Source organism: Aspergillus mulundensis (assembly GCF_003369625.1).
Source record: "Aspergillus mulundensis strain DSM 5745 chromosome Unknown scaffold_2, whole genome shotgun sequence".
NCBI lineage: Eukaryota > Fungi > Ascomycota > Eurotiomycetes > Eurotiales > Aspergillaceae > Aspergillus > Aspergillus mulundensis.
The window spans coordinates 2,306,219-2,320,315 of record NW_020797890.1 but is presented as its reverse complement, the minus strand read 5'-3'; the positions used below and the strand labels follow the sequence as shown (position 1 = coordinate 2,320,315).

The 14,097-nt window shown below is 53.4% G+C and overlaps 6 protein-coding genes across 6 annotated transcripts; 5 read left to right on the top strand and 1 right to left on the bottom strand.

The window, feature by feature from the left end:
• Positions 1-296: 296 nt before the first annotated feature.
• DSM5745_03412 (uncharacterized protein) lies at positions 297-911 on the top strand (the record flags this gene model as incomplete). The annotated part of the gene is made up of 1 exon (XM_026745428.1): positions 297-911. The coding sequence occupies one exon, from the start codon at positions 297-299 to the stop codon at positions 909-911; it is 615 nt and encodes a 204-aa protein (XP_026606294.1).
• A 531-nt stretch (positions 912-1,442) lies between these two features.
• Positions 1,443-2,707, top strand: DSM5745_03411 (endo 1,5-alpha-arabinase; the record flags this gene model as incomplete). The annotated part of the gene is made up of 4 exons (XM_026745427.1): positions 1,443-2,209; positions 2,271-2,458; positions 2,513-2,541; positions 2,597-2,707. 4 exons carry the CDS (start codon positions 1,443-1,445, stop codon positions 2,705-2,707), a joined length of 1,095 nt encoding a protein of 364 aa, XP_026606293.1.
• A 490-nt stretch (positions 2,708-3,197) lies between these two features.
• Positions 3,198-4,748, bottom strand: DSM5745_03410 (uncharacterized protein; the record flags this gene model as incomplete). The annotated part of the gene is made up of 3 exons (XM_026745426.1): positions 3,198-3,917; positions 3,969-4,566; positions 4,618-4,748. The coding sequence occupies 3 exons, from the start codon at positions 4,746-4,748 to the stop codon at positions 3,198-3,200; spliced, it is 1,449 nt and encodes a 482-aa protein (XP_026606292.1).
• A 3,031-nt stretch (positions 4,749-7,779) lies between these two features.
• On the top strand, positions 7,780-8,616 carry DSM5745_03409 (extracellular proline-rich protein; the record flags this gene model as incomplete). Its single annotated transcript, XM_026745425.1, has 1 exon — positions 7,780-8,616. One exon carries the CDS (start codon positions 7,780-7,782, stop codon positions 8,614-8,616), a length of 837 nt encoding a protein of 278 aa, XP_026606291.1.
• Positions 8,617-9,177: 561 nt separating this feature from the next.
• DSM5745_03408 (uncharacterized protein) lies at positions 9,178-11,125 on the top strand (the record flags this gene model as incomplete). The annotated part of the gene is made up of 6 exons (XM_026745424.1): positions 9,178-9,318; positions 9,386-9,560; positions 9,639-9,709; positions 9,770-9,938; positions 10,000-10,425; positions 10,482-11,125. 6 exons carry the CDS (start codon positions 9,178-9,180, stop codon positions 11,123-11,125), a joined length of 1,626 nt encoding a protein of 541 aa, XP_026606290.1.
• Positions 11,126-11,891: 766 nt separating this feature from the next.
• sld2 lies at positions 11,892-13,701 on the top strand (the record flags this gene model as incomplete). Its single annotated transcript, XM_026745423.1, has 2 exons — positions 11,892-12,033; positions 12,104-13,701. The coding sequence occupies 2 exons, from the start codon at positions 11,892-11,894 to the stop codon at positions 13,699-13,701; spliced, it is 1,740 nt and encodes a 579-aa protein (XP_026606289.1).
• Positions 13,702-14,097: the final 396 nt, after the last annotated feature.

Below are 14,097 nucleotides of genomic sequence, written 5' to 3'. Positions count from 1 at the left end.
CAAATAACTAGGCACTCTAGGAAATCAATTCAGAGCTCGGCTTAGGCAACCCGTCGGTGTCAGCAACGTGGTAGCCACTGGACAAGGTATACGAGCTGTGGCTGGGGTATTTTTAGCACTATGAGACATCAGGTCGGCTACTGTATCCGTATGCGATGGTGAAAGGCCTATATAGTTCATTAGCTACTCACTCTTCAATCAACCCATCAAGCACGCAATCACTTCCCATCTTACCTTCGTTAGGCAAACCAATCCAGCCCTAACCCAAGGACTCAATCAGTCTCCAATCGTCCAAAATGTACAAGCTCCTCGCCCTCGCCCTCCTCGCCTCGAGCGTCTTGGCCATTCCGCAGGACGAGACGACTGCCACTGTGACTCTCCCAACAACGACCGTCACCAGTCTCCCAGGGCCATCAGATCCCGCTTCCACCACTAGCCCCCCAGGAGCCTCACCTACCGACAGCGTTACCTTCACCAGCCCACCCGGCATATCAACATCCCCATCATCGTCTCCGACTACGACTCGCCCAACCGGCTCCCGCTCAACGCCGCCTTGGTGGTCTCGTCAGAGCCCGAGCCCGAGTTCGAGCTGGACCGCAAGTCCGAGTGGGACGCCCACTGGTCGTCCTGGGACTGGGGGTGGTAACGGCAATGGCGATGGGAATGGTAACGGCAGTGGCAATGGCGATGGCAGCAACAGCGGGAGCGGTGGTAGTGGAAATGGAATTGGAAATGGCGACGGGAGCGATGGGAATGGAAACATTGGGAGCGACAGCAATGGTTCCTCTGGTACAACAGGCGGATCCGACCCGGTGTTTACGGGCGCCGCGCAAGGATTGTACGCCAATCCGAACGCGGTTGGATTATATGCAGTTATTGCTGGGGTTTTGCTTGGTGGGATGATTGTTTAGATCCGGTTTGGATCTTTGCATGGTTGGTTGGCGATGTGTGGCGGATATATATATATTTGTATTCTGGGCTAGGGCTCAAGCAGTTCTGTGCTTGGTTGCTATTTACATTGACTTAGATGATCTAATGATAATGCTATTTCTAAGCCTATCTCTAAAGAACGTACTCGGTACAGTTCAATTTCGATCTCGAGTACATTGTTGTGTCGATGTGCTCCATCGGCTATCTCGGTGCTCATTGCAGGGTCCGGCCACTCCACCGAACGTCAACGTCATGCTGGCGATTTGTTTACGAGATCTCAATGCGCCCCGACCGTGCGCCTATCTCGCTGCCTGGTTGGTAAATCATCCTGTTTGAGAATGATCTACGCTTATCGCTGATCTATTTTCCTCTCTTCCAGGATCTAGAGCCTAGCTGGAGCTATGACGATGGCCAGCTATCTCCCCCGATCTCCCCCTATAGCTCCCCGACCTCCCTCGATCTCAATTAGCACTCCCACTCTCCAACAACGCTCATAACCGTCCGAGACCCAAATGGTCCCCCTCATCCTGCTAGGGCTGCTCCTATGCCTATCCCTCACATCTGCATCACCAACCACCAATTCCCACATCTCCGATACAACCCACTACCCGCTCCCGAACGAAGGCCATGCCGTCGCCCACGACCCCAGCATCCTCCGCTACAACAATAGCCTCTACCACTTCCGAGGCGGCGTACACATCCCCATTTTCCGCGCCGCGAGCCTCTCGGGCCCCTGGGAGAATATAGGGACAGTCCTCGACGGCAACAGCACAGTCCAGAAGCAGAACCAGCGGCGACCATGGGCGCCAATGGTGACGCAGTGGAGGGATAGGGTGTACTGCTTCTACTCGATCAGCCAGAACGGGAAGCGGAATAGTGCGATTGGGGTTGCAAGTTCGGAGTCTCCTGAGCCTGGAGACTGGACGGATCATGGCGCGCTGATCAATACTGGAGCGGGGAATGGGTCGGATGTATACCCGTATAATGTGTCGAATGCGATTGACCCGGGGTTTTTAGCAGACCCGGATACGGGGAAGCCGTATCTGCAGTATGGGAGTTACTGGGAGGGGATCTTCCAGGTTCCCCTCGCCGATGACCTACTGTCTGTTGAGAATGCTACGCACCCGGACGCTGACCATCTGGTCGCTTTACCGAATACAAAGCCGAAGCCGATTGAGGGCGGCTTTATGAGCTATAGGGATCCGTACTACTATACTTGGTTCAGTCACGGGCAGTGCTGCCATTTCAATACGGAGGGGTTTCCGAAGAAGGGGAATGAGTATGTGCCCTATATGATCGCATGAGACTTGGCAGACTTGACTAACATGACTGGCTTATAGGTATAGCATCCGCGTTGGAAGGTCGACGAGCGTTCACGGACCGTTCGTTGATCGAGACAACAAGACTCTTATTGACGGGGGCGGATCAGTGGTCTACGGCTCGAGCCATGGGCAGGTATATGCCCCGGGCGGGCAGGGCATTTTGCCTGGCGCCAATGACGAGCCTGATGTCTTGTACTACCACTACCGTACGTTATCTTCTTCACAAACATAGGAAGAAGCTGCTGACATTATACCCATAGATAACGCAAGTATTGGCTTCGCCCAGGGCGTACGTATTCCCGCCACCATGGCTACTGTCCTACCTCTGACAAAATGACTCGCAGGACGCACGCCTAGGCTGGAACTACCTCGACTACGTCGGCGGCTGGCCTGTTGTGAGGTATGCCCACCCCAACTTGCTCTCCGGATCACCCATTAGAGACCCAGCTCGCTAACCCTTGTACAACAGAGGCGCCTCAAGCCCGGCCACCAGTCTCAAACCACCAGGGTCTTCTCTTCATATCTTCGCAATGCTGTGTATGTGCTGCCTCGTTATCGTGCTCGCGCTCGTCTACAAAGGCGTTATTGTGCTTAGTCGCAAGACGATGATACCCCTTGCTTTAATGATCGCGTTGGCTTTTTGGACACTGCTTTGAGCCCAGACCCAGTTTTGATTTCTCGACGTTGCAAGCGCTTGCTTCTAACCTCGATAAAACAAACAGGTCTGGTGGTTTTCTTCACCATTTGATTGCGTTTCCTTATTTACGATTTAGATGGATGTATTGGTTTGTTAGGGTTGTTGGGGCGTTTGGGATAGATAGATTTCAAGACTTGAGATGGATAGATAATGTTTGTACACAGAGTCTTGATATTCTCTATATCATATATATACCTGGGTTAAACATTTACATCGAAGTATAGCTATTCATCTACCGCCACTCAGCTCTATGGTTGGGCAGACACCTTCTGAACCTCAGCAGCAGCAGCCTCATTCGCCCTCTTCCACATGCGGATTCTCCTCTCATGGCCCGCCGAGAAATCATCCACCCACTTCTGCTCAAACGCCGGCAACCTCCTTCCCTTGCCAACCGGCTCGCCAGCAATAGCCCTCAACTGCTCGAAATACGTCTCGAAATCCGGGTTAACCATCAAGAAACCAGCGCCGTCACCTTTAACCGCAATCCGATCTTCTTCCCACCTCTTCTGTTCTTCCAGCGGCGGCAACTTTGCTCGTCCAGCTAACACCCTCGCCGCGGCAACGGCCTGCCACTCAAAGACCTTGAATGTAAGACCCGCACCGACAGCACCGAGGAATATAAGGCTTGGATCGGACTGATGGAAGACATGCAGATAGAGATCCGGGACGCGGTTATTCCGAATCGGGATCTGAGGGAGGAACGGGAGGGTCCAGGTGAATCCTGTGCCGAAGATGAGGTGGTCGACGTCCGACACGGAGGTGCCGTCTTCGAAGTGAACTGTTCGGCTCTTGGGCTCGATGTGGGAGATTGCAGGGCGGAGGGAGATGGACGGGTGCTTGAATGCGTGGTCGCCGAAGTAGATGTTGTATTTGCCGCGGGTCACGGAGTAGATGGGTGTTTGGGCGGAGTTTATGAGCGAGACTGCGGTGTCAGCGGCGGAGACGGAGGCGCCGATTGTTACGACCCTCTGTTTGATTTTTAGTATACTTCAATCAGGATGGTGTTGGGTGAGATATACCTTTCCCTTGTACTTCGTCGGGCCCCGGTACTGCTTCGCGTGCTCCACGTTTCCGGGATATCTCTCCGCAAATTCCTTAAGCCCAGAAATGGATGGGACATAAGGGACGTGGTAGTGACCGGACGCAACAACAAGCGCATCAAACGTCTCCGTCCACCAGTAGTCCTCCTTGCCCTCTTCCCCCGTGCCCGCCTTTCTCAGCGTCAAAACCCACTCGCCCATCTCTTCGTCCTTGACAGCCCGCTCAACGGTCGTATTATACTGCACTAGATCCTGGTACCCGTTCCTCTCCAGCAAGCTCTCCACATACCCGCATATGACCTCATGATGCCGGAAAGGCGTGTCCTCGCCATGTAGGCCAATTGACCACTCCGAGCGGACTGTTGGGATTCTCTCGTCGGACCCGGAGTACTCCATTACACTGGCGTCAACATTTGTGTGCAAGTTGGGGTAGATGTGCGAGTCTGTATAACGGTGCGCTTTGACAGAGGGCGTATGACATGGTAGACTAGACGGGATCTCGACTGGCTTGTCGGCTGTCCGAGTGCTTAGATTGTTGATGTCGAGGGGTTCTGCTCGTTCTGTTTTCCGTGAGACCCTGCGCATGGGAGTTAGTAGGTGGATAAGTATGTAGAGCCAATGTAGTTACCAGTTCCCACCGGCCTTCTCCTGTCTCTCAAAGACACGGATAACGTCGAATGCGCCTTCCTGCACCAGGGCATCAACCGCTATTGCGCCGGAGGGGCCTGTGCCGATGACTGCAACGCGCTTTATAGACATGTTGGCTGATCTCTATGCTCTCGGACGCTGTACGGTAAAAGCGTAGATCTAGTGCAGCACGGCCGCGTCCTATACCATCAGGCCACCCAAGCAAAAGTCAAAAATCCCCAGAATGAGGGGAAATTCGGCTTTTAAAGGCGATAAGCTCCGTATCAGCGCCAGGCACAAAATTTCCCCGCGGTTGAGAAACTGAGCACCCTGATTGGCTGACAAGGAGGAGTGGGTATTATCACCATCGGTTGCTGGGATTGCATCATTTGGGGGTTTGATTCAGTTCAGTAGTCTTAGTAGTGATCTGAGGCGAAAGAGGCTCTGAGGCCTTAGAAGAAGAATTTGACGGGAAGACAGGCGCCAGCGAGGATTCAAAGCTGCATCCCCTCTGCAATGCGGCGCAAGGGCCAGAGGGTGTTTACCCGTTTTCTTATTGCGGAGAAGAGCGTTAGACATTGCAATGAGCAGAGCTGTTAAGACACAGAGTACCAACTGAGGAAGTAAGACTGCCGCCGGTAAGCATATTGATTATCACCGTAGGCCTATAGTCTGCGATGCAGAAAAGGCGTGATGCTTTTGGTTCTCGAGCAGTATATAGATCGGCTTATCGGGCGATAGGATATTTATGCATGAGCTGCCTTAGTAATTAGAAAAAGCATAATTCATGCACAGTTTCCTTGAACAGTGGCAGCTTCAACCATGGACACCTCCGTCACACACACTTCCAATTCAGCGCCCTCAACTCTGTTCCATCATCTAATTTCACGGCACAAAAAGGGGCATGGAAGTAACAAACATTATTGCTGCCCCTGAACAGCTGAGAGTCGACAGGCCTCCCTAGTCTTTACGCAGTCTTCGCCGTCTGAAGGATGGCCCGTGAGTTTCAGATTCCCGCCGCAATCAATCTTTGACAGTCCCATTCTGAGTCTGGCAGCGGCACGGGAATGTTATCTGCACCTTTGCGGAGTCCCTAGTCAAATGCCCCGGACTGGCGACATCGCTGTCTAGACTGCGGACTAGAGTCTAGACTTTATTTCGGGCGCGAGCTCTGCTAAATCTCAAACAGCATACGCGGCTCTATGGTGTATCAGTTTCTTGGCATGTCGAAGGCTTGAACCAACTCAAGCATTTTCCACCTGTACAATATTCGAAACATGTTGCCGGGGCATGCAGTCTATGAGACGGGCAGACTCAGAATCACGAGGCCGGCTCTTTACTGCCGACCGGCCGAGTTGTCTCGGTACTTGTCAGCTAAGACCCGGATGGTATGAGCTTTCCCGGCTGGATGCGCTTTGTTCAATGCTGACAGCGGCTCATTCTGAATCTGGCTTTGCGCCGATGGCAGTCGAAGAGGCGGGCTGCAATATTAGTAGACTCCGAGGACAACTTGAGACGTGGACTAGGCCCACTACCAGCCATAGGGCTTCGGTAGTCGGTTGACGAGGCTGAACTCATCTATTCGCGCCCGACATTTGACGTCTAGGCTGCGTCAAATATTTGGCTCAAGTATTATCTACAAGAAGGGTCACTCAAGTGACGTTTGCGGATGTGATTCTATTTGGTTCTCAACACAACGCCAGCAAGCTTGCTGTCGCATGCAGCCCTGCAAATCTTATCTTCAAGGAGCATCTCGCCGAGAGCGATCTTTGAGCCGGTGCCTTGGTGAGATGATTTTGCTCCAACCTTCGGGAACCGTAGGTGTTGACGATGATGGAATCATTCAGCGAATTTTCCAGACCTTCATATGCGTCAATAACTGAGCAGTGGTTGAGTCTGTCGTCATAACAAGCAAAGAACTTGATCTTGAAGCTCGATGAAACTTCTCAGCCACTGCACATTCTGCGATCTACATAAACAACGGCCAGTTTTGGAGGTGTTCCTGGATGGTGGACGATCCTTCCTACAGTGACTGAGTGCTGATCCCTGGAATAGGCAATCCCGCGCCTCCAAACTAGACATCCCAAGCTTTTGCCATCATTCGTCTTATTCTCTATCTCTAGGAATGATCAAAAGGATGCATAGTAGTAGCAACAGTGCTGCGGCCCGCGGGCGGCCGGGGTTCATGAGAGTCACCGTCAAAAGGGCACCTGCAGGACCACATCACCACCGAGGTTGTAGCGTGTTTCGGAGCCGGCGATCGAGGTCTGGAACCGTGTCGAATTAAACATGGCTCGCAGCGTTTCACATCTCCGGACAAGCACTCTTAGCGTTGGAATTCGTCATTCGGCGAAGATCCTTCCCCACACGGGCACGGGAGGCCTGCCCTGCCAGATCCCTCGAACAGCCATGGCCGCACGACTGTTCCGCGGAGTCTCTGGACATGTCAATCCTCGATCTTATTGTCAGTGCTTCCGGACTCCTGTCGAAAAATTGAGCCATGGAAGGACGTCGATGGATTAGTGCTAGGAAGTGCAGCGTCGTCAGCCCGCAGTCACGATCTAATCAATCAATCCCATCTCAAGAGTGAGAGATAATGATCAGCCCTGCTGGACCCTATCAGGGTTTAGTTGAAATTGACTTGTACCGCGGGTCATATTCGGAGACTCGAGAGACCACGCCACGGCCATCTCACCATCAAAGGTGCAGTTGAAGAACTGGTCGTACAATCAACCACGGCTGTATGCGCACATGGGCAGTGTGACTCCGGCATGTTGGGGCCGTCTCTAGGATTGTTGGTCAGAGAGCACGCCATGCGGTCCAGGGCATGGCGGGATTCGACCTCCCTACGGACCCGTATGAGCTAATTTGAGGTTTCAGTTTCACCAGCACCCAACCTTAAGTGCTTATTCCGATGGCAAGTGGGTAACTGTTTGACTTTCCGTTCCTTGTGCTAGTGTGCCTGGCCTGTTTCCAATCCAGTCCTGCTCCCGAGTTCAAAGCTATAAAGACCGCTTCCATCTCTTCTGTTTTGTCGGCCGGCCAAACGCTCACTCACTCACAACATCACTCACTTGACCGAATCTGGTATTCGTTGTCTCTTAACGTCTGTCCTTTTCTTTTCATTACTATCCAACATTCAAACCACTCTTTCAATATCAAAATGAGATACTCTCTTGTTGCATCCGCTGGCATCCTGGGCTGCGCCCTTGCCCTCCCCGCTCCTCAGTTCATTCCTTTCTTCCCCGGCTTCGGTGGTAGTGAGGGTGGTGAGGGTGGCAGTGTCCCTACCCCTACCGGCCTTCCTGCTGCCGGTGCCACTCCTTCTGGCTTCCCTGGCGGTGGCTTCGGTGGCTTCCCTGCCCCCTCTGGCGGTGCCACTCCCAGCGGCTTTCCCAGCTTCCCCGGCGGTCCCAACGAGCAAGTTCCCGCTCCATCTGGCACCCCCAGCTTCGGCGACGACGCTCCCTCCGCTTCTGGCTTCCCCGGTGGTGGCTTTGGCGGCGAGGGTGCGGCTCCCTCTGGCATCCCCAGCTTTGGCGGCGAGACCGGCGAGACCGGTGAAGCTCCCGCCCCTACTCCCACCGGCACCATGAGCATCAACGTCAAGCGCCAGTTCGGTGGCCTCGGCGGCGACTCCCCTTCCGCCTCCGGCTTTCCCAGCCTTGGTGGTCTCGGCGGTGACTCCCCCTCTGCCTCCGGTTTCCCCGGCCTCGGTGGCTCCAGCGACAGCTCCGACAGCTCCAGCAGCGGCGGCTTTGGCGATTGGCTGAGCGGCCTCTTCGGCGGCGGCTCTGACGATTCGAGCTCCGGTTCCGACTCCAGCTCCGGCTCTGACTCCGGCCTTGGTGGCCTCGGCAGCCTCCCCACCGGTCTTCCTACTCCCACCGGTGGCTCGCCCTTCCCCAGCGGCTTCCCTGACGCCAGCTCCGGCGCCCCCGATGCTAGCGGTTTCCCCAGTGGTATCCCTTCGGCCAGCGGCTCTCCCTTCCGGGGTTAAGCGGTTTCAAACCAGCGATTACGATACAAGTGCACGACAAGTATAGCAACACTGCCGGTCGGTTGTTGGTATGGTATGCTAGGATGGATATGTGAATATATTGTGTGAACTGAGGTGGTCCTGTTAGACAAAGGGAAAGCTGGATATTGGACGTATATATCTAGCACCAATACATGATCATGGCCCTATAATCTCTGCTCCAAAGCGTAGACTGGAGACGTAGCCACCCATCTTCTATTGGATTCCTCCTTGGACTGATCTGTGGGGCTGCCAGGCAGTTCAATGCTGCTTAGCCTGAACTGACTCGCACCTGCAGACTCCAACTTTCCCCGCAAGACTCGCCTCCACATCTCACCCCGGATTCAACCCCTTACTTCACCTTGACAGGCTGCAGGGTCTAGAGCAGTGAGGGGAATGCAGGACATGACAGACCGTCCCACAAATGGCCCCGCAAGAGGCGTTCGCAGAGTGTTCCGGGATGATACATAACCAGATATGGGCTCCGGTCCCCAGAGCAGAAGGAATCTGGACTTGAACGCTCTCTCCCCTGATACCACCAAAATGCCACCTCAAAACCGCGCCCGTGAGGGCTCCATCCCAGGGACCGTCGACCTATCAGCTGCAGAAGGCGAAACTACGAATGCCAGTTATGGACAAGCACTCTATCCTGTTCCTACGGATGATCCCAATGATCCACTTCTTGTACGATTCTCTTCTTGATCTACACGTCAAACGTACCGGTCATGATGCTGATACTAGTGGATGACAGTGGCCAACCTGGAAAAAGACCTCCATTCTCATCATTGTTTCGATATACTCCTTCCTCGGCAACTGCTCCCTTGTTGGGCCGTCCGTCTATATTGAAATTTATAGTGAGGAGTTTGATATCTCGCATGCTGATGCGTCGGGGCTGATTTCGTATCCAAATTTGGCGTTTGGCTTTGGTGTGTCTCTGATGCCCTTAGAATACACACCATACCCTCATGTTTTGCTGGCATGTGTGCGTCTAACGAGTAGTATAGGGTCGTTGGTACTTGTCCCGATGTACCTCAAACTAGGGAGGCGATTTGTGACGCTTTTGTCTATGGTCATGGTATGTCCACCCACATCATCCCCCGCCCCATCAGGACAACTTAAACAGACGCGTTGATAGTTCGTCGCCGGCCTCATCGGCGCTTCCCGCGCAACAAGCTTCACCGGCCTCATGATTGCTCGAGTCTTCCATGGCTTCGGCAGTGGAGTATGCGAGTCTCTTCCCGTGCAGCTGGTGAACGATATCTTCTACCTGCATGAGCGGGGGAAGAGGATTGGGTACTATACTGGTATTCCCCACCATTCCCTACCCAACGCACCATGCTGAGCAAGATGAGCTGACGAAAACAGTCTGCTTATGCCTCGGCTCTACGGGGCCCCTTTATGCTGGTTATATGCTTGCTGGCGGATACTCTTGGCGGCTGTTCTTCTATGTCGTTGCGGCTTTCGCTGGGGCGTTGCTCGTGGCTGCATTCTTTCTGGTCGAAGAGTCGCGGTTTCATCGACCGGGGCCTGTGGTGGTATCAACGCCTAATTCTGGACCGGGGGGCTCACTCGAAGAGGACGAAAACGAGAAGCAAGTAGGGCATGCTACAGAGGTTGAAGCGCTACCAGCCTCCAACGCAAGCCCCGACCCCATCCCGAAACGGAGATCCTTCATGGAGACGCTCAAGCCCTATGCACCCATCGACCACGAAGCAGAGTTCTTCGGCACTATACTGCGCTCCTTCGCGTACTTCCTTGTCCCCGCCGTGCTCTGGGTAATCACCAGCTACGGTACGTACCGTACATCCAGCCCACGAAAACATGCCTATCTAACATGATATGGACAGGAATCTACATCGGCCTCGGCGCCCTAACATTCAACTACACCTTCCCGCTCCTAATAACTACATCCCCCTACAACTGGCCGCAAACATCCAGCGGCCTAATCGCCCTCGCAACAATCCTCGGCTTCGCAATCGCCCTCCCCTTCACACCAACCTCCGACATCATCGCAGCCAAACTAACCAAGAAAAACTCGCACGTCCGGGAGGCCGAGATGCGCTTGCCTGCTCTCCTCCCTGCAATCCTTCTCGCACCTGCCGGCCTAATAACGTACGGTCTAACCGCACAGAACGAACTCCACTGGACGGGGTACTTCGCAGGCGTGGCAATGACGCAATGCGGCGCGTACTTCTTCTTTACGTTTACGCTGGCGTATAGCGTAGACAGTTACTTTGCAGATGTGAGTGAGATGCTTATCGCAATGAATCTGGGCAAGCAGGCGATTTCGTTTGGGATGGGGAGTTACCTGTTGGATTGGATCGAGGAGCGGGGGTACGCTGTTGTTATTGCGGGGGTGTTTTGTGCGGTTGCTGTTGCGAATAATCTTGTGGTTGCCGTGTTTTGGGTTTGGGGGAAGAGGATTAGGATAGGCACGAGTAGGGGGTGGCTGGGAGGTCTGTCGAGGAGGGGGCAGAGGGCGGTGCTTTGAGGTGTTTAGGGCTGAGACGCAATGTTGTGGAACGCATCCGGGTATATTGAGCAACTATACGCCGGTCTTATTATCGAATGGAGGATATGGCGTTATTCAGCTTGCTCTGTCAAAAGGCCTTCGCATGATGCTTGCTGGTACTGGCGCCGATAAGGCCGAGACGAACGCGCATGCTGTCTGGATGGGAGGCGCCGTAAACCTCGTAGCTCGGCGGCTTAAGCACGATCAAATAAGATGGGCAGATCGTGTGGTATTCTCCAACCCGAAGTGGAAGATGCGCTGTGAGGAGATCAAGAGCGAATGTGCAAAGTATGATTGCTAGAATGATAGCCGCAGCCATCGAAAGAGTTGAAGCTGTCGACCAGCCAGTCACAGCAAGGCTCAAGCCTGATCAAACGTCTCAGTTGCGGAATGTTGAAGTTATCCCGATGGTTCTATCCTTGTTAGCCAGACTGTCCAGTGAACGTGTTTAGTATACAGAAAACTTGTATTCAGCGTCTCAAATTGTTCTGTTTCGGCAGCACTCTTTGTTACCGGTAAATCGTTCATCATATCCTCCGTGAATCCAGGGGTAGCGCATTTGTGTAGAACCGATGACGTGGGGTGGTAGGAGCGCCGTTTTGGCAGACGTGGAATGCCTGGACCGCGTCACGCGTTAATTGATTTCTACGCGACAAGAAGAACCTCATGACCACCACGCTGCCTTTGTCGATACCAAACCACGCATATCTGTTTCTTGTCTTTCAAATCTGTCCGAAATGCAATAATGGCCACTGTTACTGTCTCAGAGATCGCAACTCAGGCGGCCACCCTGCGCGCCGAACTCAAGGAGTGGGAGAGGGAATTCGCGGCCGCAAACGGAGGCAAGAAGGCAGGACGAGGCGACATCAAGAAAGTCCCCGAGATAGGTACGTATGCCTCATTGCGTGTTTACCAGTGTCTCTAGGCTATGAAACCCGCTAATCGCTCCCAATCTAGCTGCGAAATACAAAGAATACTCGCGACTGAAATCCGAAGAATCAGCACCGAGCAATAAGAACGACAAGTATTCAAAATCGATTGAATCGGAAGAGCGATCAAAGAAGCGCAAACACTCTTCGCCAAACGGACCAGAACAGTCCCAGAGCCATAATCAGACGACATCCACGCCACGAAAATCCGGCGCGGGCATATTTCAGACCCCCTCAAAAACCAAAACTACGCACCCGGCCGATGTCGACCCTTATGATTCCCCATCCGTATTACGGCGGCTATTTAGCCCCTCCACTCATATGCAAGCCTCCCCCTTTAAGACAGCCATTGGACCGACACCACAGCGGGATGGGAAAGCGCTCGGCCTATTCGATCTTCTCTCCGAATCAGGCGGTAGCACCGCTACGCCCTCTGCGACCAGGATAGCGAGTCTTAAAGGTATGGCTGCTCAAACACCGTCGAAAAGGCGGAAGACGATGGATACTATTGTGGAGGAGGAAGAAGAAGAGGAGGAAGATACACTGAGAGTGAACCGAACACCAGCGTCATCAGGAAAGAAGTACATGCTTTCTGCTCTCTTTGCGACTCCAACGGCTTGGAAATACTCGTCAATTGTCGATGATGGGGCTTCGAGGGGGGCTATGGGCAACAATAATGACACGGAACAAAGTCCACAACCTGCACGAAATGCTGATCCTGCCACTACAAGTCTTGAGACGCCATCTTTTCTTCGCCGATCCACATCGGGTCTAACGGGATTTGAACAAAGCGGACTGAGTCTATTACCCGTCCGGAAACCTCAGCAGTTCGTGGGCAAAGGCCTGTCACAGCTTGTCCAGGGACTACGGGATATGGAAGAGGAACGACTAGAAGATGAATGGGATGTGCTTCGCGAGATCGAAATCGACCAAACGGAAGCAGGCGTCGATGTGCCTGATAGTCAGGCAGCTGATCCCAGCGCCACAGGACGTAAATTCAAGAAGAAGGGGCAGAAGCGGACGACCAGATTAGTGCGCATGAGGCCCGTCGTGCCGCCGAAGCAAACAACTGCCAGACTCCAATCCCAGTCACAGTCACAGTCACAGTCACAGTCACAGTCACAGTCACACCCTCGACCTCAACGTGCTTCTACACCAGTTGTCGAAACCGGGGAGTTTGATGAACTGGGACTAGACGATAGCGACCTCCTCGCCATCGCCGAAACGCAAATAGATGGTCCGAAGGCCGATAATCCGGAACCTTTTGAAGATGACGATCTGGGCTCTCTCCATTCAATCTCCGATGCCGAGCCGGACTCAGACTCAGATCCAGATTATGACGCGGAGTCGAAACCGCTGGGCCGGAGTAAGAGCTTCTCTGAGAAAATGAGGGAGGCTATCGGAGCTGCAGGGCCAGGTAGCGATGCGAAACAAGCTCAAGAGCGGGAGCAAAGGACGAAGGCCAAGGAACAGGAGAGAGACAAGGAGAACATAGATACGAATGCGAAGAAGCCATCAACGAGGAAATACAATCCCCAGGCCCATGCGAACTATCGGTCATTGAAGATCCGGAATAGAGGAGGCAGAGCTGGAGGACGTCAGTTTGGGCGGTTCCGACGGAGGTAATTGGAAGCCACGACCTTGCATTTCTATGAGAAACGATCATTACTCTTGCTTTTTGTTATCATCAACATAGATACCATATTTTTAGCGATAGATTAGTCTATATAATACCTTCTATATGCATTTCATAACATCATTCCGAGTTGAGGAGCCTTACTAGTCCGGTATGTAACGATCCCGCGCATACTGGACCCTTCTCGCAAGAGAATGGGAGGTTCTATTTTGGTGCTCCGGTCCACGAGAGTACCGCGGCTTGCTGATCCGGCCGCGAGAGTCCCGTCCAATGCCTCTATAATCCGGAGTGGATGTACGGCTAGAAGTCGTGGAATCCTGGCCGGCTCGTCGAGCAGGCGTATTCGGTTCGTCATACTGGACGTTGCGATCCCAGTCTTCCAACGA